The sequence below is a fragment of the Choloepus didactylus genome, chromosome X (assembly GCF_015220235.1).
Source record: "Choloepus didactylus isolate mChoDid1 chromosome X, mChoDid1.pri, whole genome shotgun sequence".
NCBI classification, from domain to species: domain Eukaryota; kingdom Metazoa; phylum Chordata; class Mammalia; order Pilosa; family Megalonychidae; genus Choloepus; species Choloepus didactylus.
The window spans coordinates 118,042,144-118,068,930 of NC_051334.1; the positions used below are offsets into that span (position 1 = coordinate 118,042,144).

Consider the following 26,787-nt stretch of genomic DNA (forward strand, 5'->3'; position numbering starts at 1 on the left):
CATGGTGGTTGTGGATACCTGATAGAGTCTATGACAGTAGTAAAATTATAAAAGCCTACACTTTCTTTGACTACCACAAGAATCAGCTTCATTTACATCTTTCACAATACATCCTCCTACCAAAAAAAAAAGTTCTCACAATCAAATTGAACAGACCTATGTAGTTCTTGCTATAATTCCTTAGGGACAAATGCAATCTGTCAAAATTCTAATGGCCTTTTTTCTTTTGCAGAAATGGAAAAGCAGATCCTTAAATTCATATGGAATTGCAAAGGGTCACAAATAGTCAAAACAGTCTTGAAAAGAAGGTTGGAGGATTCACATTTTGTGATTTCAAAACTTAAAATAAGTCCTACAGTAAGAAAAATTATGTGAGTGGCATAAGTACACACAAATAGATCAGTGGAATAGAATTGAGAATCCAAAATAAACCTATACATCCATGGTTAATTGATTTTCAAAAAGGGTGCCAAGACCATTCAATGGGGAAAGATCGTCTCTTCAACAATTGGAAGAGAATGACAAATTTCACATGCAAAACAATGAAGTAGGACCTCTATTTTACGCCATATAAGAACGAACTCAAAATGAATCAAAGATCTAAAATGTAAGTGCTAAAACTATAAAACCCTTAGAAGAAAACATAGTGGCAAATAAACATGACCTTGGATTTGGCAATGGATTCTTAGATGTGACACCAAAAGCACATGCAACAAAATTTAAAAATTAGATAAACTGGACTTTATCAAAAACTCTCCCAGAAAGAAAACTGTGGGCTCTGATTCCTCCACTGGTAAATTCTGCAAAACATAAATAACACCAATCCTACACATGCTCTTTCAGAAAATAGTGGAGACAACACTTCCCAACTCTGCAGATTTGATCCGGCATAAAAAAGAAACAGCAACTTGAAGACAGATTTGAGGCTATTCAGTTGGAGGAGCATAAAGAGAAAAGAAAAGAATGAAGAAAAATAAACAGAGTCTAAGGAGACCTGAGGGACACTATCAAGCACACCAACACAAGCATTATGGGAGGCCCAGAATGAGAGAAGAAAGAGACAGATGAGAAAGAACACTTGCAGAAATGATGGCTGAAAACATCCCAAATTTGATGAAAAATATGAATATACACATCCAAGAAACTCAATAAACTCCAAGTTGGATAAATGCAAAGTAATCCAAACCTGGTAATATTATAATCAAACTAGACAAAGAGATAATCTTGAAAGCAAGAGACAAATGATTCTTCAAAACCATGAAGGCCAGAAGGCCAAGGGATGGCATATTTAAAATGCTAAAGGAGAAAAAATGGTCAACCAAAAATTCTGTATCTGGCAAAACTATCTTTCAAAACTGAAGGAGAAATTAAGACATTCGCAGATAAAATCAGAGGCAGGCTGTCACTAATAGATCTGCCTAACAAGAAATGCTAAAGGGAGTCTTTCAGGTTGAAAGAAAATTACACTAGGTGGTAGCTCAAACCCATACAAAGAAATAAAAAAATGACAGTAAAAACAGCTACATAGGTAAATATAAAAACCAGTATTATTGCATTTTTGATTTGTTACTTTTTTTTCTGTATGATTTAAAAGACAAATGCATAAAACAATAATTAAAAATCCAGGTAAACTGGCATAAAATGTATAGAAGTGCAATTTGTGGCAATAACAACGTAAAGGGATGGGAAGAACCTATAGAGAAGCATAGTTTTTAAATACTATTGAAAATAAGTTGGTATTAATTCAAACTTGACTGTTATAAACTTGTTAATTATAATCCCCAGGATAACCTCTTAAAAAATAATAAAAATGAAAAGTAAATGATAAGAGAATCAAAACAGTACACAAGAGGAACCACCAAATTGTTTTGCATAGTGGCTGCACCATTTTACATCCACCACCCCCCCCCAGCAATGTATGAGGGTTCCCATTTCTCCAACATCCTTGCCAACACTCATTATTTATCATTTTTTCATTATAAACAATCTAGTGGGTGTAAAGTGGTATTTTATTGTGGTTTTAATTTGCATTTCCCTAATGACTAATGATGTTGAGTGTCTTTTCATGTGCTTGTTGGCCGTCTGTATATCTTTTTTAAATAAATGTCTATTCAAGTTCTTTGCCCCTTTTTCAATTGGGTTATTCATTTTTTTATTGAATGGTAAGAATTCTTTATATATTCTGGATACTAGATCATTATCATATATATTATTTGCAGATATTTTCTCCTATTCTGTGAGTTGTCTTTTCACTTGATCATATTATTTACAGCATGTTGCTATTTTTAAAGGCTAACTGAATAAGCTTAATATTTTTGCTCTGGGAAATACTGGAGGGACAGAATTATTATTTATTAATCTTAAAATCCTGTTATTGTCGGTTTGTTCAAACACCACAATTACATGGAACTTTGAATAGGAAGTGAGATACGGTAGGTTAGTATAGGTTAGAGTGAAATAGTGATATACCCCAAAGTAATTTGGGCAGAGAATAAAAATATATTTACAGGGCCTCCCTGAGGAGCTGGGGGAAAGTGCAGAAGTGTTGGACTTCCTCACCTGGACTGATGTTGATGTTGTCACAAACATTAGGACTGGTGGTTTGATGTGCTGAGCCCTCTATCATGGGACTTGCCCTTATGAAGCTCATTACTGCAAAGGAGAGGCTAAACTTGTATATAATTGTGCCTAAGGGTCTCCCCCTGAGTACCTCTTTGTTGCTCAGATATGGCCCTCTCTCTCTCTCTAACTGAGCCACCTCAGCAGGTGAACGCACTGCCCTTCCCCCTATGTGGGACCCTACTCCCAGGGGTGTAAATATCCCTGGCAACGCAGGATATGACTCCTGGGGATAAATCTGGACCTGGCATCATGGGATTGAGTCTATCTTCTTGACCAAAAGGGGGATGCAAAATGAGACAAAATAGTTTCAGTGGCTGAGAGATTTCAAATGGAGTCGAGAGGTCACTCTGGTGGACATTCTTATGCACTATATAGATAACACCTCTTAGGTTTTAATGTATTGGAATAGCTAGAAGTAAATACCTGAAACTATCAAACTCTAACCCAGTAGTCTGGACTCCTGAAGATGATTGTATAACAATGTAGATTACAAGGGGTGACGGTGTGATTGTAAAAACCTTGTGGATCTCACTCCCTTTATCTCTTGTATGGATGGATGAGTAGAAAAATGGGGACAAATACTAAATGAAAAATAGGGTGGGATGGGGGGATGATTTGGGTGTTCTTTTTTACTTTTATTTTTTATTCTTATTCTGATTCTTTCTGATGTAAGGAAAATGTTCAGAAATAGATTGTGGTGACGAATGCATAACTATATGATTGTACTGGGAACAGTTGATTGTACACCATGGATGACTGTATGGTATGTGAATATATTTCAATAAAACTGAATTTAATTTAAAAAATCCTGTTATTAATCTAATGGCACTAACACTTAAGTTCCTTAGGATATCCATGCCATTGGTTTATTCTACCCTTGCAGCTATTGGGTATAAATCCAGCTTTTGGGACAAAGATGCCAGAACAAAACTATTTCAGAGTAATTAGTTCAACCAAAACTGGCTTATTGCTTCAGTCATAATGGAAACATATCTGCATGTTTCTAGTTATTACTGGTCAATGAAAGAGTTATTCTATAGTCCCTGTAGTAAAGAAGCTAACTCCATTTTTTCTCACTCTGCCTTTCTCTTTGGAAGATAGCCTTATCACAGAGGGCTGTGTACTACTTTGCTTCTCTATACACTAAGTTTGCAAGGGTAGGTTGGAACAGGTCCCCAGTTTGTAACTAGGTGTGCTAGTGTATCAAAATCTGGGATTTATTTTTAGGAAGCCTACTTACCCAAAGATCTAAGTCACATTCTCCTGTATCCGATTATCAGTAACAAAGATACATTGATCTCTCTTCTGCTTTACTCCTTTTACTCAGTTTGTCAAGAACTTGGATGGGAGAAGAGGATTAATATTTACTGGGCCCTTCAATCCCCAACACATATAATACCCTGATACATTCTGGTTTCAAAAAATCACACATTACAAATAAAGTTAAAGACCTCTTTGGCCACAATCCTCAATCCCAGTCTTCATCCTAGAGGTAACCAATATTGTCAGTTTCCAGAACTTTTCTACGCATTACCTACAAACAAATATAGTCCAGTGCAGCTTAAGTGCAGGCCCCATAAAGGGATATAATGCAAAAAATGAAAAGGTGCTGAAAAGTACAAGAACCTGGAAAGCCTTGCTAGGGAATCTTGTGATATTTTACAGATAAGCACCCACTGAAGGTTCTCTTTTAAAATTGAGAATGGGGCAAAGGGTCATTGGAGGCTAATGGTCCAGCTATACTATAAGAAGATAACTTACTTGCTTTAATTCATTGACAGGAAAGATGAGGAATCCATACTGACTTTTATATTCAGGCTGCAACATTTTAAGACATCTGGTTCAGTCCTGATACTACATGGGCTTGCCCAAATTACTCTTCCACAAAGTAAAAGAAACAAGAGGGAAGGTGAATAATGAGGTTTTGACTTCAAGCATACCCCTGGAGGAGTCTGGGAGACAATCCTGCCTTCCAAAAAGTCTCAACAAAGGAGAGACCATAAATAAATGTCTTGCTTGGACACAAACACATACACACACACCCCACACTCACCCTTCTCTTTAGCTGAGGTTTGAAAATTCCATAGCCATGAACTGATTGTCTGCTCCACAGGACATTTGAGACACAGAATAATTCCAAAGGGTCTGGTCAGATTATACTGTGGAGATCCCCAACTCTCAGAGCAGTACCCACAGCTGAAATTCCAGGCTAGTGGAGTTCTGTGGATTAAAAAAAACAAGTTTAAAGAGCTTCAAAAATCATCTAAATTAAAGCTGCACATTGCTAAAACCCATCCTGCTTTTTTATACTCTTAATATACAAGTGTGGCTGATTATCCTTCATTGTAACTCCTAGATGTATAAAAGATAAGTTCAAACATGGCCTTAATAGAAAATTAAAACTAGGGATAGCTGCTAAAACAAAGTATACATGACACCGTGTTGAGATTCTCAGTTTAGTCCTTCCCCAAAATACTTGAGTTAGAGAACAATGGAACATCAATAGAAAGACCAGCACTTGTATACTGATTCTAATATTAACCAATTTGGGGCAGTGAAGGGAAGAGGAAAGTAACAGCAAAGAAGGCAAGGGGTAGGAGAGACAGGTGCCTTCCAGATCACAACCTATATTCTGCCACAAGACCCCATCCAGAACTTAGCTTGTTAAGTGTAAACAGGAGAAGCTGAGATAATATAGGTAACATGGCTTCAACACTGTAAACTGTACAAACGAACAGATAGGTTAGTGGGATTAGGGGAATTAATTTCTTCCTAACTACACTCTCCTAAAGTACTCTGGTATCCTGTAGCTGTGTCACAGAACTGAACTCTGACCAAAAAGAATCAGCACAAACAAGGTGTTGCCACCAAGGATAAGTGCAAATCACAAAGTCCAAAGCCTTGACCAGCAAACAAAAGGAAGGATGAGAGTAAACAGTCCCCAGAGCAGAACAGGTAAGACTATCCGTGAAGCAGTTTCTGTAGGTGGTCCCCAGAAAGACTGTCCTCTGAGGCCCAGGACTACAGAGGGAGGTAGACTCAGACAAAGGAGCAAACCTGGTGCCCCTGGATAAGGAGGAAGCTGTCGGGGACACGGTGGGCCTGGGTCCCTTCAGAACCACACTTCCTAGCTTTGCTTTGCTGAATGGGGGTAAGAACCAGGAATGGTCTTGGAAGTAAAGAAGCTTCAAGGTATCCTGAAGAGAAATTCTATGTGAAAGACAGCACAAAAGTTCTGGGACCCAGAACAGAATGAAAGCACCTATGTTCCCTTCCTTCTGAGTCCGTAATTTCACTTCCTTCCTCAGACCTGCCCAGATCAAACTTCATTCCTCACTTGGAGTCCCGTTAGCTGGGACCTGCAATCACCTGGTAGCATGGTCCTGTCTTCTTGTGTACAGAAAGATTCTACTCCTTGAAGATGCTGAAATTAAAGCATCTATCAATAGAAGTTGTTTTATTTGTGCCCCCCGCCCCCTACAGACATATAGTCACAGTACTCTTCATTATCTTTGTGTTGTTTGTGCCTTATCCCTCTGACTAGACTGTCAACTGAAGAACTAAGACAATGTTTTCATCAGTTTTAGCATAGAATTTTTATTAACAACATATAAATGAAGAGTTAATACACTTATGTCAACATAAAGCACAGAAGTATAGCTTATTCATGATGAATAGATTCATTATCAGATCCAATTGCAGAAATACTAAAAACATCTCAAATTTTATGCCACAATAAAAATCAACAAATGTCCAAGTTCTCAAGATCATTTGGTATACATAAAATTGCCCCTTCAATCAACACAGATAACATAAATATTGGATTTATAATTATAATGTGCATTGGTTTCACATTGCAACACCAAAAATTTGTTCAAAGCTTTGTGAGAACATATAGCTATTCAGAGTTTGAGTATTAATCTTATAACTTTATCTCTCACCTCAGGATCACTGTGCTCTGCTAAGTCTTGGAGTTTCTGACCAAACTCTTTTGCTTCCTGGAATATGGAAATAAGTTCAGATTTAGTGAACTGTTCCTTGGTAAAGAGCTTCACCTTCTTTTTGAACTGGAAATTTATATTCTCAAATATTGCAATAACATTAAGAATATTGGCCTTTGACTCATTCTTGTTCAAGGGTGCAATCAGTGATGATAGTACTTCGGCACTGATAAGTTCTCTTGTATTAGCTTGATTTTTAGACAAGCACAAAAACACTTTTAAAACATAAAACTTGGTTTTGACACTTCCCTTATTTAACAAGGTAAGGAAATCTGGAATGTAACTGGCAATCATGTGGTGATCCTCAAATTTCACACTCAGGTGCCCTAATAATTTGAGTCCAGCCAGTTGCACAGGAGAGTTCAAGGGATAAGAGAGTATGTCCTTACAAACTTGATTTATGTATGATTCTCCACTTTTTAGTTCTTCAGAAGACTCAGAGCTGTCATCCACCATATTTAATGCTCTGGGGTGTTCTTTAACATTGGGATTACTGATCAAGTTTTCAATCATAACAGTGATACCTACATCATGAATTATATCTTGGGTAAATGGATAAGCAGGACTGATGCCCATTATCATTGTAGCTATTTCATGAATGAAAGGATCCTTAGTTAACTTAAGTAGGGCAACAAGTTTATCAAACTCTTTAGGCTCTAAACTAAAGCTACGTAGTTTACAGCGGCAGGCCTTTGGATTGGGCCCATACTTTTCCCTATACCTAACCTGTTTTTTTATGTCAGCTAAGGTCTGGAAGTAAGGCCCATTATAGGGTGGGATCTTGGTCAGAGGCCGAATCCCCAGAGGAGTTTCAATCAAGGTTTCAACCAGAGTCCAATTCCCTTCTGGAGGCAAGGATCGCTCCCCTCCCTCAACTGGGACAAGGACACTATACCTGGCCCTTGACCATGCTGCTGCTTTTTGCTTTATAGTAAGTTCAGGTTTGGACGTGGGCTTGGGCTTTTCCTGGATCTTAGGTGGGAGCTTACAAACTTGTGGAGCAGTCTCTTCTTCAGGCCAGAACCATGACCCTACACTAGGCTCTTCTCCAGTCCAGAACCAGGAGCAGACATTTTCTTCATCCTCATCACTGGACTTGATCCCAATACCAGCTCTGGCCCCAGCCCTGGGCTTGATGCCAGCTTCTTCCCTTGTCTGAGGCCTAGGCCCAATACTGGACTTATCATCAGCCTTGGCACAGGACCTGATACTGACCTCACTGCTAGCACTAGCCTTGATTTCAGACTTGGTCTTCACACTGATACTGGACTCAGGCATGGCCCTTGACTTACTTTTGGGCACTATACCATGTTCCGCCAGGGTTTTTGACTTAGTCTCAGCCACGACTCTGGACTTAGTCACAGCTTCTACCTTGCTCACTTTCCTTGTCACAGCCAAGGTATCAGTATGGGACACTGTCCGTGTCTTGGCCACTGCTCCATCCCCAGTCTTGGCCTGAGTCACTGATCCTGTTTTGGGTTCTGCCACAGCCAATGCCTTGGCCTGGGACTTAGCCTTGGCTCTGGCTTTGGCAGGGTCCTTGAATCCAGCTTTCAGGTCAGCCCCAGTCCCTCCTCTAGTCCTTGCCCTGGCCCTGGAGTCAGTCATAGTCCAAGTTAAAGACAAGGCCACATTATGTACCCCCACCCCAATCTCAGCAGGATGGTGTTTTCATACAAAGTCCAATAGTCACTCATCTCCCTTTCCAATCACAGGTTCTGCCAATGATATAGACAACGTGTAGAGGAAGCTCACTCAGAGTAAGGAAGGATAGCTGTAGATCTGCATACAGTCCTGTAGAAGGTGGTACTCTTCAGCCACTCCAAGGCCACCAGATCTCTCCCTGAAGATGACCTAGGGGCAGAGGAAGGAAATGAGGCTTTGAGTCTCTTCCAATTTTGTCTTCCTATGCAGATTAGCACAGAGAGACAGGAGAGTATAGAGAGTCAATGCTAGGTGGGCGAAGTAGATAACTAGTAAACTCTCTTCCCTTCATTTTACACCTACTCCTTATGCCTCCAGGTGGTACCAAATTCCTTTCCAGGTACCAAACAGGAGCAGCAAGGGTGGAAAAACTAGATGGGAATGAGACAGGCTGAGGAATCTCTAGATCTTTTTTTAATGCAATTTTATTGAGATACTTACACACCATATAATCCATCCAAAGTATACAATCAATGGCTCACAGTATCATCATAGGGTTGTGCATTCATCATCACAATTCTCAATCATTTTCATTACTCCAAAGTAAAGAAAAAAATTAAAAAAGAAAAAAGAACACCCAACCATCCCATACCCCTTATCCCCCCCCATTATTTACATACTTTTTGTCATTATTTTATTACTCATCTGTCCATACACTGGTTAAAGGGAGTGTCAGTCACCAGGTTTTCACTATCACAGTTCGCACGATAAAAGCTACATAGTTATACAATTATCATCAAGAATCAAGTCTACTGGATTACTGTTTAACAGATTCAGGTATTTCCTTCTAGCTGTTCTAATACACTAAAAACTAAAAAGGAATATCTATATAATGCATTAAGAATAACCTCCAGATTGACCTCTTTGAGATCTCTCACCCACTGAAGCTTTATTTTGTTTCATTTCTTCCCCTTTTGGTCAAGATGGCATTCTCAATCCCACGATGCCAGGGCCAGGCTCATCCCTGGGAGTCCTATCCCTCATTGCCAGGGAGACTTAGACCCCTAGGAGTATAAGTCCCATGTCATTTGTGTGTGTGTGTGTGTGGGGGGGTGAGTTTATTTGCAGAATTGGCTGAAAGAGGCCACACCTGAGCAACAAGAGGTTCTCCAGGGGTGACTCTTAGACATAATTATTAGTAAGCTTAGCTTCTCCTCTGCAGGAATACATTTCATAAGGGCAAGCCCCAAGATCGAGGGCTTGACTTATTAAATTAAGATTCCCTAATGCTTGCAAGAATATCAGGAATTCCCCAGGTGATGAAGTTTAACAGTTCCACATTTTTCCCCAGTACCTCAAGGGGACTTTGCAGATACTTGTTTATTTTCTGCCCAAAGTACTTGGGGTGCACCGGAGTATCACATTAACCTATACAGAGTAACAATATCTCATCCCCTACTCTAGGTTCCATGTAATTATGTTGTTTAAATAAACTGACCATACAGGTTAAATTAGATAGTGTGCTACAGAGAAAACAAATTTTGTGCCAAATAAACATCTCTTAAATAACAGTCAAAACTCAGGAATAGATGTGACTGCTGTTAAGAGCTTACAATATACGAACCTTTATAACAAGCCTCAATGAACACTCCACACTCCTGCAGGGTCGACTGCCCAATCTCTACCCAATTCTATCCCCTGGTACCTGTGCTTTCTAATTCAATTCTCAGCATTTGCTCATTACAGTAATTTTATATTAGAGAAACCTTACAATACTTGTCCTTTTGTTTCTGGCTTATTTCACTCAATATACAATGTCCTCAGGGTTCATTCACCTAATTGCATGCCTCAGGACTTCATTCCTTCATGAAGCCTCATTCCTTCTGGCAGCCACTCAATATCCAATTGTATATATACACCACAGTTCACCCTTTGATGTACCCTTAGGCCGCCTCCGTTCATTACAAATCATGAATACTGCTGCCCTAAGCACCAGTGTGTAAATGTCTATTTGCGTCCCTGCTTTCAGTTCTTTCAAGCATATACCAAACAACAGGGTTGCAGGATCATATGGCAATCCTATACTTAGCCTTCTGTGGAACCAACACACTACCCTCCAGATGGGCTGCCCCATCCTACTTCCCTACCAACAGTGAATAGGTATATATCTCTCTCTCCACATCTTCTCCAGCACTTGTTATCTTTCTGTTTATTTTTCAAACAGTTTTATTCACACACCATGCAATCCATCCTGAGTGACCATCAATAGCTCCCAGAATAATCACATAATTATGCTTTCACCATCACAATCTATATGAGAACAAGTTCATTTCTTCCGCAAAAAAAGAAGAGGAAGAAAGAAAAAAAGACAAAAGAAAAAAAAAATAAAATAAAAAAGGAGAAATAACAACAAGAATCCCATACCCCTCCCTTATATCCCCCTGTTGACATTAGCTTTGGTATATTGCCTTTGTTACTATTAATGGAAGAATATTACAATGTTATTGTTAACTACAGACCCTAGTTTTCATTGATAGCATTTTTTCCCATATACCATCCCATTTTCAACACCACTCAATGTTGACATTCACTTGCTCTCCCTCATGTGAAAATTTTCTTATATTTCTACATTTAATCACCAGTCACTGTCCACTCTAGTTTTTGCTAAGTTATACAGTCCCAGTTGTATCCTCTACCTTTCCTTCTGGTGTCATACATGTCCCTAGCCTTCCTCTTTCAACCATACTCACACTTACCTTTGTTCATTATACTTAACAATATTGTGCTACCATCACAATATTTCTGGATCTTTACAATCAATCCTGTTGAACATTCTGTACTCCTTCAGCATCAAATGCCCAATCTCTACCCTCTTTGTACCTCCTGATAGCCTGCGTTAATTTGGACTTTCAGAGTTTGCTCATTATAGGTAGTTCATATTAGAGAGACCATACAGTATTTGTCCTTTTGTTTCTGGCTAATTCAGCTCAACATAATATCCTCAGGGTTCATCCACATTGTTATATGCGTCTAGACTGAATCTCGACCTCTGGTGGATCCAAGCAGATTAGACTACCTCATTTTACAGGTCTATCCAGGCAATTCCCCCAACCATACTGACCTGCATGGATTAGGAGTAACTTTTTCCTCCTTTCCTTGCTTTCAGCAGTGACAACTGCTACAGCAGACCTACAGATAGACCTACGGACAAATAAACAGAAGGAAAAGGAAACTCTGAGTACTTCGTAGACAGACCTTGGTCCCTGATCCCTATACTTGCCTTTCCAGATGCAGTTTGTCCAGTGCTTCCCTCCTCCTGGTCCCCACCCCTCACTGCTCTGCTTCAGGAATGCTCCTAACCCACCATTTCCTCTTCAGGGTCAGCCCTGGTACTTCCCTAGCTCAGAACTGATCTAGGGTGAAGTATGAAGTACAAGAGCAGAGAAAGCAAGGAGGAGTGGGAAAGGCAGGTCTTAGCATTTGGTACCTCCAAAGTTTACCAAGCCTCTCACTAAATCACCACAGGCCAGACAGGAGTACTGGAAAGCTGGTAAATGGAAGAGATGGAATTCTCGAGGCTCATTCACCCCCATCCCTCTACCCTTACACCAACCTTAAGAGATGCAGAGCAATTTTCTCTTTTCACTATTTCCTAGCTTAAAGTCAAGTTATTTACAATGTTTCACAACAACTGCCAGTTCCACAGACCTAGGAACAGACCTACCCACAGCAACACACACAGAGATATACAAATGGAAACACTGGAGACCATGGAGATCGAATCCTTGGCAGAGAGACCAGCATCTAGGATACAGATCATTTTTGGATACTGGTATCTCTAAGGCTTCCTGCTCTAATCCCAAAGGCTGATAACTTCCCTGCAGAGGCAACACAAATACCCCTTTCTCGCCAGGTAGTGGTGGTCTTAGTAAGGAAAGATGCCAAGACACGCCATGGAATTCAGCTTGGAAAATGCAGTATTCATCCAGGTGCTATGTCTTCTTCCCCTCCTCCCAAGCCTATCCTTTTCTGTAACGTAATAGGAATAAGAGAAAAGAAGTCTGGAACCCTGGCAGAGAGGAGATTTGGAGGTTCCCTAAACACCTATCTGCTCTAGTCTCAGCCACCTATCATTTCCACTCCTCAAGAGGTTCCAAAGCACTGCCCACAATACAGAAACCAAGGAAATTTTTTCTTCTCCCCTCTCTTTGAGGTCTGCTGTCCCCTTCAGATCTTTACAGAAACATGGAATACCGCAGACAGTAAGAGACCCACACATATAAATGCTTGTACACACATCCAACGACCAAATGAAAACACAGTGGGAGAGATTTAGTTGTTAATGGCGAGACCAGTAACAGGGACATGAGACCTTTGCGAATCCAGGGACACGCGTATCAAACATTCACAATCTCCTTTTACATTCTCTCGCTCTCAAGGCTCCCCAGTGTTCCCCCACCTAATAGCAGCAGCCCCTCCTCCTCAAATATAGTCCGCCATTTCCCCACTAGAAGCCGCTACTACACCTTTTTACCTTCCAAAACTTGGTCGGGGACGGGACTAGTGTCTAGAAATCAAGCTAGCAAGCAGATGATCATTTCAAATGTATCGTTGTGTAGTACTCCAATTACCCCCGTCTCCCTCTTCTCCCTCTCACCGCTCGCCCCCATGACCAGGTGACGCATCCCGTGTTGGTCTCCGTAACCCACAACCACACCCCAGGGCGATGCTCGCCTTCTCACTGACCTGCTCGGCTTGGATCAGAGGCAGTTTTCGCATTTCTTTGCCTCAAAGAATGCCGTGTCCTTCAGAAACAGTAACAGGCAGTCAGATGGACACTACAGGAGACAATGGCGGCGACTGTGTTTGGGGGATGAGCGGCACCCGGGACTCGGGGCGAAGTACCTGCTTTAGCAGATTAAGAGCCGTGATTAGTAGATAGCTGTCACTTTTTGGTATTCCCTTCTCCTTCCCGCTCCCCGGGCTCCTCAGGGACACTAATAAACATCTACCTTTTCCTCTGCAGACTTGGCCTCGCCACGTCCCCAGTACCGAAATCGGCAGCGGGAGGAGCTAGAGTGTAGTTTAAGCGGATCCGGTCGCCTGGAGGCGGAGGGATACCAAGCTTTGCAGAGTCCAGCTTTTTACTGTGGGGCCACTTCGTTCCTTCCAAACTGGCTTTCTCCGGTACTGGAATGGCAGGGTCGGGATCAGGCTATAAGGAAAGCAGCGCTGAACGGAAAGCAGCAGTTTCCTACACCAAGCCTACAATTTTTTTCCAACTGAAATGTACAGGGATTCCTGCGGTGGTACCAGTAAATCAGCTCCTGCCTGAAAAGGCGGAAGTATACCGAAACCAAGGTCCACCGAAATGAGCCGAGTGTGGGAGGGGGCCGAGGTAGGGGTCGGAATGTTGGGGAAGAGGCTGAAGACTGAAAGGGTAAATACTAAACTAGTCCTAAAACTGTGTGTGCGCACTATGAGAAGCCCCTCTCGGCCCTCAATTTTCAACACAAAACGGGCAGGGTTCCAGCGGCGGCGTCTGGAACGGTGCTCTGGCCTGATTTACGGACCAGTATCTCAAACACCTTAATGTTTTCGTTTTCCCCAATTCTGACCCTTCCGCCGTATTGCACACCGTATTTCTTGGCTGGAACGTAGAAGGTGAGGTGAGATAAGGATATAGAGAAATCTGAGAGGGACAGATAGAAAAGCATTTTAATGCCAAATGTGCCTCATTCCTATATTCTAACTCCCCTCCCAATGCCCATGGGATTTTTAGTACTTAATATGCCAGGGGATGAGCTTGGGCATGGGGAAAACAGCTCTGTACTCATGGAGGAGGATTAATACCAAAATACTTTGCGCCTGTGAAATCCCTCTTCCCACATACTTTCATTATTTGCTGCCCAAAATGGAGGGTGAAGTGGAACTGAGGAAAGTAGCACTAAAGTGAGAACAGATTAAGATCAAAATATTCCTTTATGTGCCCCTTCTAGGCATGTCCTACCGTATTTTCTTGCACAAAAAAAGTTAAGTGGGCACAGGCAGTCTCAGGAAAGCAAGCTAAGAGGGAGAGGTGATTTAAGGCCAGGTCAACCTGGAAGTTCTGGGGGTGGTCTTCTCTCATTGCTTCAGTGAAACAGGGAGAGGAGGAAGGAAGGTACATCTGCTCTTAAGTGAACTCTCATAAAGGCCTCCCCACACTGCCCCTCTTCTAGCAGAAGGCAGGCCTAGGCCTAGGAAACAAACCACTCTGCACCAACCTTCATTCTTTCTGCCACGCTACTTTTTTCTCATCATTCGAAATGGTAACACCTTGGCATTACGGGGTCTCCAGAGTTGCCTAAGAAAAAGGGCCTGTCCTGGCTCCTCTTATGTTCTTTCTGTCAGGAAAGAGGACCACTACCCACATACTTCCTGAAGGTGGATACTAGCTGCTCTCCTTGATGCTCCTTTTCTCTCTTCCCTATATCCTGCCTAATGAATGTGCATGCTCTTTTCCCAATATTATATAAAATTTTGATTTTCCATTCCAGGCAGTGGGGGGAGGAAGGGAGCATGGGTTAAACAGACTGTAAGTTCTATGACGACAGGGCCCCTTCTTTAGCCTTGTTCACCACTGTATCCTCAGTGTCAGGCACATAGTAGATGAAGTAAACAATCAGTAGTTGAAGGAGGTGAGGGGCCATTGAATCGTGAGAATTTTTATTATTATTGGTCACAGATCAGTGCCAATCTATCGGTGTGTCTTTATCTTTGAAGTCTGTAACCCCAGGGCTTAGCCCAGAGTCTCCCAAACAGGAAATGCTGTATATATGATGTTTCAATGGAGGAAGGAATAAAGGAATGGAGGATGGATTTTTTTTAATATATTATAGAAGGAAGCCCAGGGTATCTTATTGCTCATATTGTACTGAACATTTTTGGAGATACATATAATTTGGATTTCATATTTGTGTTTTGTATGTTTTTCTGTCTTCTAGTCACTGTTTTGGTTTCCTTGTGAAACCAAAGTTGTAGGTTTACAGAAAAATCATGCATAAAATACAAAGTTCCCATATACCACCCTATTATTAACACCTTGAATTAGTGTGGTATATTTGATACAATTCATGAAAGAATATTATTGTAATTATATTATTAACTATAGTCCATCATTTACAACAGGGTTCACTGTGTTGTACAGTCCTTTGGGTTTTTTTTTTTTGTAATTTGTATTCTGGTAACATAATACAACCTAAAATGTCCCCCTTTAACCACATTCATTTATATAATGTCCCCCTTTAACCACATTCATTTATATAATTCAGTGCTGTTAATTATGTTCACAATGTTGTGCTACTATCACTACCATCCATTACCAAAACTTTACAATCAACCAAAATAGAAACTCTGTTCAATTTAAGCATTAACTCCCCATTCCCTAGCCCCACCCATGCCCCTTGTAAACTATATTCTAGATTCTGACTCTGTGTTTTATTATAATCATTTCATATAAGTGAGCACATACAATATTTGTCCTTTTGTGTCTGACTTATTTAACTCAAGGTGATGTCTTCAAGGTTCATCCATTTTGTTGCATGTATCAGAACTTCATTCCTTTTAGTGGTTGGATAATATTCCATTGTATATATTTACCACATTTGGTTATCCATTCATTGGTTGATGGACACTTGGGTTGCTTCCAGGTTTTGGCAATTGTGGATAATGCTGCTGTAAACATTGGTGTGCAAATACCTCTTTGAGCACTGCTTTCAAATCTTTTGGGTATATACCTAGAAATAGGATTGCTGGGACATATGGTAATTCTATACCTAAGTTTCCAAGGAACTGCCAAACTGTCTTCCAAAGCAGCCCCACCATTTTACATTCATTATGTATCTCATTGTGGTTTTGACTTACATTTCCCTAATAGCTAATGACATTGAGCATCTTTTCCTGTGCTTTTTGGCCATCTGTTTATCCTCTTTGGAGAGATGTCTGTTCAAGTCACTTGCCCATTATTTAAATGATTTGTTTGTCTTTTTATTGTTGAGTTGCAGGATATCTTTATATATTCTGGATATCAAACCTTTGGAGGATATGTGAATTCCAAATATTTCTTCCCATTGAGAAGGTCATCTTTTCATTTACATGTTAAAGTCCTTTGATGCACCACAGGTTTTGATTATGAGGAGGTCCCATTTATCTATTTTTCCCTTTGTTGCCTGTGTTTTGGTTATAAAGTCTAGGAAACCATTTCTTAACATAAGGTCCTGAAGATGCTTTCCTACATTTTCTTCTAGGAGTTGTATAGTCCTGATTCTTATATTAGGTCTTTGATCCAATTTGAGTTAATTTTTATATGGTGTGAGATAAGGATCCCCGATCATTCTTTTGCATGTGATCGTCCAGTTCTCCCAACACCATTTGTTGAAGAGACTATTCTTTCCAAATTAAGTGGACTTGGTAGCCTTCCCAAATATCAATTTGCCATAGATATGAGGGTCTGTTTCTGAACTCTCAATTCATTTCATTGGTCTATGTATCTATCCTTGTGCCAGTACCTTGCTGTTTTGACCACTGTAGCTTTGTTATAAGTTTTGAAGTCAGGAAGTATGAGTCCTCCAACCTCTCTTCTTTTTCAAAATTGTTTTGGTTATTTGGGTCCTCTTACCCTTCGAAAAAATTGATTGGCTTTCCCATTTCTGCAAAGAAAGCTGTTGGAATTTTGACTGGGATTGCATTGAACTCATAAATTGTTTTGGGTAGAATTCACATCTTAATTATATTTAGTCTTTTTTATTTAGATCTTCTTTGATTTTTTAGCAAAGTTCTGTAGCTTTCTGTGTATAAGTATTTTATATCCTTGGTTAAATTTATTCCTAGATGCTCAAAGGGACACAGTTGGGACATAAGAAAAAAAAAGGAAATATAGAATGTAAGCTTTGTATCAATGTTGAATTTCTTGAACTTCTTAGCTGCACTTAATGGTATTGCATAAAAGAATGTTCTTGTTCATGGGAATTGTAGATGTAAATTATATTGTTTGTTCAAGGATGTGTGCAGCTTGCTCTCGTATGTTCAGAAGACAGAGCAATAAATGATGGATGATAGGGAGGGAGGGAAAGAAAGAAATGGTGGTGTGACAGGATGTTAAAGTTGGTGGATCGGGGTATCGGGGGAGGGGGGTCGGTGTATGCTGGAGTTCTGTGTATGGGGTTTGTATTGTTTTTGCAACTGTTCCTGTAAGTTTGAATTTATTTCAAGATAAAATTAAAAAAAAAGAAAAAAAAAAAGCTGAGGTCAAGCTCAGTACTGCTAATGTGCCTGTTACAACCACAGAAATACTGGTTGGCAGTGATAAGTATTGTAATCTCCTTTAAACCCTGTAATTCAAGAGAGAATTGAAAAGTTACAAAAAGTCAAAGGTAATGAGGATAGACGCACCTCAGACCAAGTTTAGGATATTTAGAGTTTGAGATCATTTATTTTGGATTAAAACTGGGAACTCCATCTCACCTTAGATATTAATATTTACTGGTATTTAAAATACATACAAATTAAAAACTTTTGCTTCTTTTTACTCAACCCCAAGCTGTAAGCTTAATTATGACTATGTGGATATATAAATTTCATTTTTAACAGTTTGTGATACTCATGGTACAAATCTGGGCATTACACTAAGAAAATCAAATGTTTTTGATCTGTCTTATGAAAGTTGTAACATCAGTAGACAGGTGAAAATTTTCAGAGGCAAGAATTTGTTTTTCAGGGTGATATTTGACATTGAGTACAAATGTATTTCCCAAGGCAAAATTAAAAATTATACATTACCAAAAAAAAAAAATTTATTCCTAGATATTTGATTCTTTTAGTTGCTATGGTAAATGGATTTCTTTTCTTGATTTCCTCCTCAGGTTGCTCATTACAAGTGTTTAGAAACACTACTGGAGTAGCCCGTGTTCAAACTGTTCAGATGTTCTCAGGTCTTCTGCACATGATTCTTGCCCTGGTTGTGCTTATGCAGTGCAACTTTTAAGATTACCCTTTTGAAAGAAGTTGTGAGGCATGCAACTAGGTGAACACACCTTGAGGACATTATGTTGACTGAAATAAGCCAGAAAAAAAGGACAAATATTGTAAGGCTCACTAATATAAACTTACTAAAATGAGCAAATGCTGAAAATTGAATTCGAGAACATAGGTTATCAGGGGATAGAACATGGGCAGAGATTGAACAGTTGACAATGCAGGAGTGCAAAGTGTTCAATGAGACTTGTAAAGGTTAGTATATTTTAAGCTCTTACAGCAGTCACATCTATTCCTGAGTTTTGACTGTTATTTAAGACATGTTTATTTGGTACAAAATTTATTTTCTCTGTAGCACACTATCTAATTTAACCTGTATGGTCAGCTTATTTAAACAATATAATTACATGGAAACTACAATAGGGAATGAGATCTTATTATTCTGTACAGGTTAATGTAATACCTCCATACATCCCAGAGTACTTTGGGCAGAAAATAAAAATGTATTTGTAAAGCACCCTTGAGGGACTGGGGAAAATTGGAAATATTAAACTTCCCCACCTGGGGAATTCCTGATAGTCTCACGAGCATTGGGACTACCATTGTAGTTAGGCCATACCCTCGATCTTGGTGCTTGCCCTTATGAAACTTATTCCTGCAAAGGAGAAGATAAGGCTACTTATAATTATGCCTAAGAGTCACTGCCCAGAGAACCTCTTTTGCTGCTCAGATGTGGCCTGTTTCTCTCAGACGACTCTGCAAATGAACTCACTACCCTTCCCCCTATGTGGGGCATGACTTCCTGGGGTGTCAATCTCCCTGGAAATGTGGGGCATGCCTCCCAGGGATGAGCCTGGCCCTGGCATCATGGAATTGAGAATGCCTTCTTGACCAAAATAGGGAAAAGAAATGAAATAAAAATTAAGTTTCAGTTGCTTGGAAATTTCAAATAGAGTTGAGAGGTCATTCTGAAGATTATTCTTATGCATTGTATAAATACTCCTTTTTAGTTTCTAGTGTATTACAATAGCTAGAAGGAAATACCTGAAGCTGTTGAACCGTAATCCAGTGATTGATTCTTGATGATGATTGTATAACTATATAGTTTTTATCATGTGACCATGTGATTGTGAAAACCTTGTGACTGACACTCCCTTTATCCAGTGTATGGGCAGATGAGTAATAAAGACGAAAAATACGTAAATAATAGGGAGGGATAAGGAGTATGGGATGTTTTGGGTGTTCTTTTTATTTTTATTTTTTTCTTTATTTTGGAGTAATGAAAATGTTCTAAAATTGATTGTGGCAATGAATGCACAACTAACTGAGGATACCATAAGCCATTGATTATATACTTCGGATGTATGAATATATCTGAGTAAAATTGCATTGAAGAAATGGTTTCTGTTTTATGTGCAACTGTTTCACTTCCAGGGGAAATCTTCATTTCTTCATTTCTCCTGTTCCTTCTCCATGAATCCTTTTCTGTTCTGTTTGTTTTTGTGCAGAATTTTCTTCCCAGTCCTATGATGATTAAATTCTCTCCCTCATTCAGTGTCCCCTTTGCATTACATTTTTCAGCCTGGTACCCAAACTACCTTAGAGCAGTTTAGTTTCCCCCCTTTTTTTCCTTGGAGCTTTTCTGCCTCCTGTTACTTCCCCCATTAAGTTATCCTGCCCCTGGGAGCCAGATGGGGTCAATGTTTAAAAAGGTCTGTTTTTTCATTTAGGTGATCCCACAATCAAAATCTGGGTTGAGTGTGTGCACCTCTTGCCAGCAGTTCTGCTAATGTCTCTTTTATTTCCTGGGGCCTTTTTCTATACATGAGATCACCATGGGTCTCTGCAGATTTGGGTTCCTGTGCCTGGATAGGCATGGGGTTCCAACTTCCTGCAGTGAATGGCTCTATTATTTGAATGCATGGCAGGATGTCCCCAGGCTGTACTGCCTCTGTGTGACTCTTAAGCTGCACAAGACCAAGTGAGGGAGAGGGATCCAGACTGGCAGGTCTGGGCCATAGATCACCTACCTTGTTTTTCGTATGTTTTTTTTCCTTTTTTCTTCAATTCAGTGTTTGTGGAGTCCTTCTCCAGTCACCATTGTCCTCCAGAGTTCCAGGCAAATGGGATTTGTCCTTTTATTCATTGTTTCTGAGGGGAGACTTTTCCAGGGAATGTCATATCACCATGTTGATGACATCACTCTTTTATTCATTTTTAAAACTATACTTTACTAAGTTCCATAATATATGCTAAACCCCTATGAATTCATAAAGGAAAACAACAAAGATAACAATCCAATAGAAAAATAGGAAAATGTATTAAAAGACTGTTCACAAAAAGACCTAACAATTTTTCTTAAATATATGAGAATCTTAATCTCACTGATAACAGAATTGTAAATTATATTTACAAGGACATTTTTTCATCTCTCATATTGACACAGAACAAAAAGTTTCATAACAAATTGTATTAGGGGAAGGGAAGAAAGCTAATATATTTTTAGTGGGAGTGTAAATTGGTACACCCTCTATGGAGGTTATTTGGCAATATTGATCAAAATACAAATACATTTAGCCATTGACCCAGCAATTATACTTTAAGAATCTATTTTAAAGTGATATTTGCATATTGAAAAATGCTGTGTATAAGGATAGTCACTGCAGAATTGTTTGTAATAGTAAAAGATTGGAAAGTATCTAAATATTCAACAGGGGACTGGTTAAAAAAAGTATTGTGGTGCTCACTTCAGCAGCACGTATACTAAAATTGGAATGATACAGAGAAGATTAGCATGGCCCCTGCACAAGTATGACACACAAATTCATGAAGCACTCCATATTTTTGCAAACAGATATTTGCACACCGATGTTCATAGTGGCGCTATTCACAATCACCAAAGATGGGAACGGTCCAGTTGTCCATCAACTGATGAATGGATAAACAAAATGTGGTATATACATACAATGGAATATTATTCATCAGTAAGAAGAAACAAAGTCTTGAAGCATGTGACAACATGGATGAAACTTGAGGACACTATGTTGGATGAAATAAGTCAGACACTAAAGGACAAATAGTGTATGATCTCACTGATATGAACTAATTATATTATGTAAATTCATAGACATAGAATCTAGAATATAGGTTACCAGGAGATAGAATGAGGCTAGAGAATGGGGAGCAGTTGCTTAAGATGTGCAGAATTTTTAACTAGGCTGAATTTAAATGAATAGAAATTGATAGGGGTGATGGTAGCACATTATTGTGAGTATAATTAGCAGTGCTGAATTGTGCTTAAATGTGGTTGCTAGGGGAAATTTAGAGTAACATGTCACCAGAACAAAAGCCAGAGGTTAAAACATGGGACTGTATAACTCAGTAAATCTTCTGGTGGATGATGACAGTACTCTTAACCGAATTCATGTATTATTTTAGGGATGCTCCTTGTTCTGAAAATGGTTCAGCATCTTTTCTCTTTCAATGTTTTTCTACTTCAACTGATTGCAATGTCCTTTCCCCATCATTCAACTTTTTTTTTTACTGTTTTTAATATTGGATTATATATCACATATATATATATCATAACATTTTCCATTTTAAGTGTACATTTCTGTGGCATTGATTACATTCACAATGATGTGCAACAATTACCCGTTTCCAGTTTTTTTCATCACCCTAAATGGAATCTCTGTACCAATTAAGCAATAAGTCCCTATTTCCCCCATCCTCAGCCCCTCACTTGTAACCTCTAATATACTTTCTATCTATATGAATTTGCCTCTTCTAGACATTTCATGTAAGTGGAATCATACAATAATTGTCATTTTCTGTCTGGCTTATTTCAGTTAGAATAATGTGTTCAAGGTTCATCCATGTTTGTAGCACGTATCAGAATATCATTGCTTTTTATGGCAGAATAACATTCCATTGTATGCTTATACAACAATATTGTTTATCCATTCAACTGTTGAGGGACACTTTAGTTATTTCCACATTTTGGTTATTGTGAATAATGCTGCTATGATATTGGTGTGCAAGTATCTGTTTAAGTCTCTGTTTACTATTCTTTAGGATATATACCTAGGGGTGGAATCGCCAAGTGATATGGTAATTCTATGTTTAGCTTATTGAGGAACCACCAAACTATTTTCCACAGCTGCTGCGCCATTTTACATTATCACTAGCTATGTATGAGAGTTCCAATTTATCCACATCCTCACTAATATTTGCTATTTCCCACTACATTGATTACAGCCTTCCTAGTAGTTGTGAAGTGGTTCCTCATTGTGGTTTTGAATTGCATTTCCTTAATGCTGAGCATGATTTCAGTGACTATTGGCCATTTGTATATCTTCTTTGGAGAACCAACTATGCAAGTCCTTTGCCCACTTTTAAAGTGGGTTGTTTGTCTTTTTGTTGATTTACAGGGATTCTTTATGTATATTCTGGATAATAAATCCTTTTGAGAAAAATTATTTGCAAATATTTTCTCCCATTAAGTGGATTGTCTTTTCACTTTCTTGAGAGTATCCTTTGATGCACAAAAGTTTTTAATTTTGATGAAATCCAGTTTATCTATCCTTTTCTTTTGTTGCCTGTGCCTTGATGTTGTATATAAGAAAGCATTGCCAAATCAGAGGACAAGAAGATTTGCCCCTATATTTTTCTAAGAGTTTTGTAATTTTAGCTGTTAAATTTAGGCCTTTGATCCATTTTGAGATTTTTTTTTGTATATGGTATAAGGTAAGGGTCCAATTTTATTCTTTTACATGTGAATATCTACTTTCCCTGGAACCATTTGATGAAGAGACTTCTTTCCCCATTGAATGGTCTTGGCACCCTTGTAGAAATTCAATTGGCCATAGATGTGAGTGTTTATTCTGGATTCTCAATTCTATGACATTGATTTATAAACAAATCTTTATGCAACTACCACATTGTTTTGATATAGATTTTGAGGTAGGAAGTATGTGTCCTCCAAATTTGTTTTTCTTTTTCAAGATTGTAATGGCTATTCTGTGTCCCTTGACAGTCCATATGGATTTTAAGATGGGTTTTCTATTTCTGCAAAAAAATACCATTGGGATTTTGATATGGATTGCATTGAAACTCTTTGTCACTTTGAATAGTATTGTCATCATGACGATATTAAATACTCAAATCCATGAACACAGAAGGTCTTTCCATTTATTTAGGTATTCTTTAATTTATTTCAGCAATATTTTGTAGTTTCCAGTGAACAAGAACTGTACCTCCTTGGTTAAATTTATCTTGAGTATTTTACTATTTTTGATGCAGTTGTAAGTGAAATTATTTTCCTAATTTTGTTTCCATATTGTTCATTGGTTTTGTAGAGAGAGATGACTGAGTTTTTTGAAAAAACAGTTTTATTCACACACCATACAATCCATCCTAAGTGTACAATCAATGGTTCCTGGTACAATAACTTAGTTATGCATTCACCACCACAATCAATATGAGAACATTCTTATTTCTTCCAAAAAAATATCTCATACCCTTTATGTGCCACTTTGGATATATTATATCCCCAAAGAAAAAGCCATGATCTTTTAATCCAATCTCATGGGATATTGGGATTAGGTTGTTTCCATGGAGATGCGACCCACCCAACTGTGAGTGACACCTTTGGTTAGGGGTGACCTCTGATTGAATGTTTCCATGGAGGTGTGGCCCTGCCCAGTCAGCATGGGTCTTGATTAGTTCAGTGGAGTCTTATAAATAAGCTCACAAACAGAAGGACCTCAGAGCTGCAGCTGAGACAGACATTTTGAAGATGGCCGTTGAAAGTTGACATTGACATTTTGGAGAACGCCATTTTGAAATGCAACCTAGGAGCAAGCAAACACCAGCCACATGCCTTCCCAGCTAACAGATGTTTTCTGGATGCCAATGGCCTTTCTCTAGTGAAGGTACCCTATTGTTGATGCCTTGCCGTGGACACTTTATGGCCTTAAGACTGTAACTTTGTAACCAAATAAACCCCCTTTATAAGAGCCAATCCATTTCTGGTATTTTGCATAATGGCAGCATTAGCAAACTGAAACATCTTATTATTGACGTTTAGCATAGGCAGAGTGCCTTTGTTACAATTAATGAAAAAATATTACAATGTTACTGGTAACTATAGGCCTTAGTTTGCAATCATTGTATTTTCCTATATACCACTCTATTATTAACACCTTGTAATAGTGATGTTCATTTCTAGTTCATATAAGAACTTATATTTGTACAATTAACCACCATCATCATCCACTCTAGATTTTGCTAAGTTATATAGTCCCAGTTTTTATACTCTAGCATTCCTTCTGGTGATGTACATGACCCTAGCCTTCCTCTTTCAATCATACTCATACTCACACACAGGTTTAGAAGCACTACTGATTTTTGCACATTGATCTTGCGCATTGATCCTGCCACTTTGCTGAACTTGTTCATTAGCTCTGGTACATTTGTTGTTGATTTTTCAGGACTTCCCATATATAGGATCTTGTCACCTGCAAACAGTGAAAGTTTTACTTCTTCCTTTCCATTTTGGATGCCTTTTATTTCTTTTTCTTGCCTAATTGCTCTAACTAGAACTTCCAGCACAATGCTGAATAACAATGGTGACTGTAGACATCCTTGTGTTGTTCCAAATCTTAAAAGGAAGGCTTTCAGTATTTTTCCAATGAGTATGATGTTAGCTGTGAGTTTTTCATATATGCCCTTGATCATGTTGAGGAAGCTTCCTTCTATTCCTATTTTTGAAGTGTTTTTATCAAGAAAAGATGTTGGATTTTGTCAAATGCCTATTTTGCATCAATTGAGATGGTCATATGGTTTTTCCCCTTTGATTTATTGATGTGGTGTATTACATTAATTGATTTTCTTGTGTTGAATTACCCTTGAACACCTGGGATAAAACCCACTTGATCATGGGGTATAATTCTTTTAATATGCTGCTGGATTTGATTTGCAAGTATTTTGTTGAGAGTTTTTGCATTTATATTCATTAGAGAGATTGGTATGTAATTTTCTTTTCTTGTAATATCTTTGTCTGGCTTTGGTATTAGGATTATGTTGGCTTCATAGCATGAGTTAGGTAGCTTTCCCACATCTTCAGTTTTTTGGAAGAGTTTGAGCAGGATGGTACTAATTCTTGTTGGAGTCTAGGTAGTATTCACCTGTGAAACCATCTGGTGCTGGACTTCCTTTGTTGGGAGGTTTGTGATGACTGATCTCTTTACGTGTGATTGATCTTTTGGGTCTTCTCTTTATTCTAGAGTCTGTGTAGGTTGTTCAGGTGTTTCTAGGAAGTTGTCCATTTCATCTAGGTTGTTTAGTTTTTGGCATACAGTTGCACATAGTATCCTCTTATGATCTTTTATATTTCTGTGGGGTCAGTAGTAATGTTCCCCTCCCATTTATGATTTTATTCATTTGCATTTTCTCTCTTTTTTTCTTGGTGAGTCTAGCTAAGGGTCAGTCAATTTTACCGATTTTTCTCAAAGAACCAACTTCTGGTTTTGTTGATTCTCTTGCTTTTGTTCTCAAATTCATTTATTTCTGCTCTAATCTTTGTTATTTCTTTCCTTCTGTTTGCTTGGGGGATAGTTTGCTGTTCTTCTTCTAGTTCATCCAGGTGTGCAGTTACGTTTTCAATTTTAGCTCTTTCTTCTTTTTAAATATAGTCATTTATGGCAATAAGTTTTCCTCTCAGTGCTGCCTTTGTTGCATACCATGAGGTTTGATATGTCATGTTCTCATTTTTATTTGCCTCAAAATATTTACTGGTTTCTCTTGTAATTTCTTCTTTGACCCACTTGTTGTTTAAGAGTGTATTGTTTAGCTTCCATAAATTTCTGAGTTTTCCAGTCCTCCACCTGATTTCTAACTTCATTTCATTATGATAAGAGAAAGTGCTGTGTATAATTTGAATCTTTTTAAATTTATTGAGGCCTGATTTTTGACCTAATGTGTGGCCTATCCTGTAGAATCATATATGAACACTTGAGAAGAATGTATATCCTTCTGTTGTGGAGTGCAGTGTTCTGTTAATGTCTAAGTCTAGTTAATTTATCATACTATTGAAAATCTGTTTCCTTATTGGTCCTTTGTGTAGATGTTCTATCCATTGATGAGAACATTGTATTGAAGTCTCCAAGTATTATTGTAGAGATGTCTATTTTTCCCTTCAGTATTGCCAGTGTTTGCCTCATGTATTTTGCGGCACCCTGGCTAGATTCATAAATATTTGTGATGTTGTTTCTTCTTGATACATTTCCCCTTTGGTCTCCTTTAAAAGTGTGACATTTAATGTACATTTTGTTTGATATTAATATAGCTACCCCCACTGTTTTCTGGTTGCTGCTTGTGTGGAATATCTTTTTCCAATCTCACACTTTCAACCTATTTGTATCCTTGTGTTTAAGATGTGTGTCTTGCAGACAGCATATAAATGGACACTGTTTTTTGTTTTTTTAAATCCATTCCACTAGTCTAT

At 38.6% G+C, this 26,787-nt stretch overlaps 2 protein-coding genes and 1 non-coding gene across 6 annotated transcripts in view; 1 reads left to right on the top strand and 2 right to left on the bottom strand.

The window, feature by feature from the left end:
• Positions 1–13,363, bottom strand: part of GPRASP1 (G protein-coupled receptor associated sorting protein 1) — a 44,384-nt gene extending 31,021 nt beyond the window's left edge. For 2 of the 4 annotated variants that reach the window (XM_037821301.1, XM_037821303.1), the window contains exons 1-6: positions 13,280–13,363; positions 13,014–13,175; positions 11,389–11,468; positions 8,379–8,477; positions 6,564–6,620; positions 4,676–4,842 (exon numbers count right to left, since the gene is read on the bottom strand). The gene's annotated coding sequence lies outside the window, so the exon portion shown is untranslated. Of the gene's footprint in view, positions 1–4,675; positions 4,843–6,563; positions 6,621–8,378; positions 8,478–8,768; positions 8,785–11,388; positions 11,469–13,013; positions 13,176–13,279 lie in introns of those variants that run through there. The other 2 variants (XM_037821302.1, XM_037821304.1) reach the window with 2 other exon arrangements.
• ARMCX5 (armadillo repeat containing X-linked 5) lies at positions 6,209–8,371 on the bottom strand. Its single transcript, XM_037821306.1, has one exon. The coding sequence runs from the start codon at positions 8,229–8,231 to the stop codon at positions 6,525–6,527; it is 1,707 nt and encodes a 568-aa protein (XP_037677234.1). The 5' UTR covers positions 8,232–8,371; the 3' UTR covers positions 6,209–6,524.
• Positions 13,364–21,020: 7,657 nt separating the features above from the next.
• On the top strand, positions 21,021–21,127 carry LOC119523919. Its single transcript, XR_005214720.1, has one exon. It is a non-coding gene; the product is annotated as a U6 spliceosomal RNA (small nuclear RNA).
• The last annotated feature ends 5,660 nt before the right edge of the window (positions 21,128–26,787 follow it).

What these genes read in the sequence shown, in the direction of transcription:
- ARMCX5 (XM_037821306.1), bottom strand. Translation starts at nt 8,231, where the DNA reads ATGACTGACTCCAGGGCCAGGGCAAGGACTAGAGGAGGGACTGGGGCT.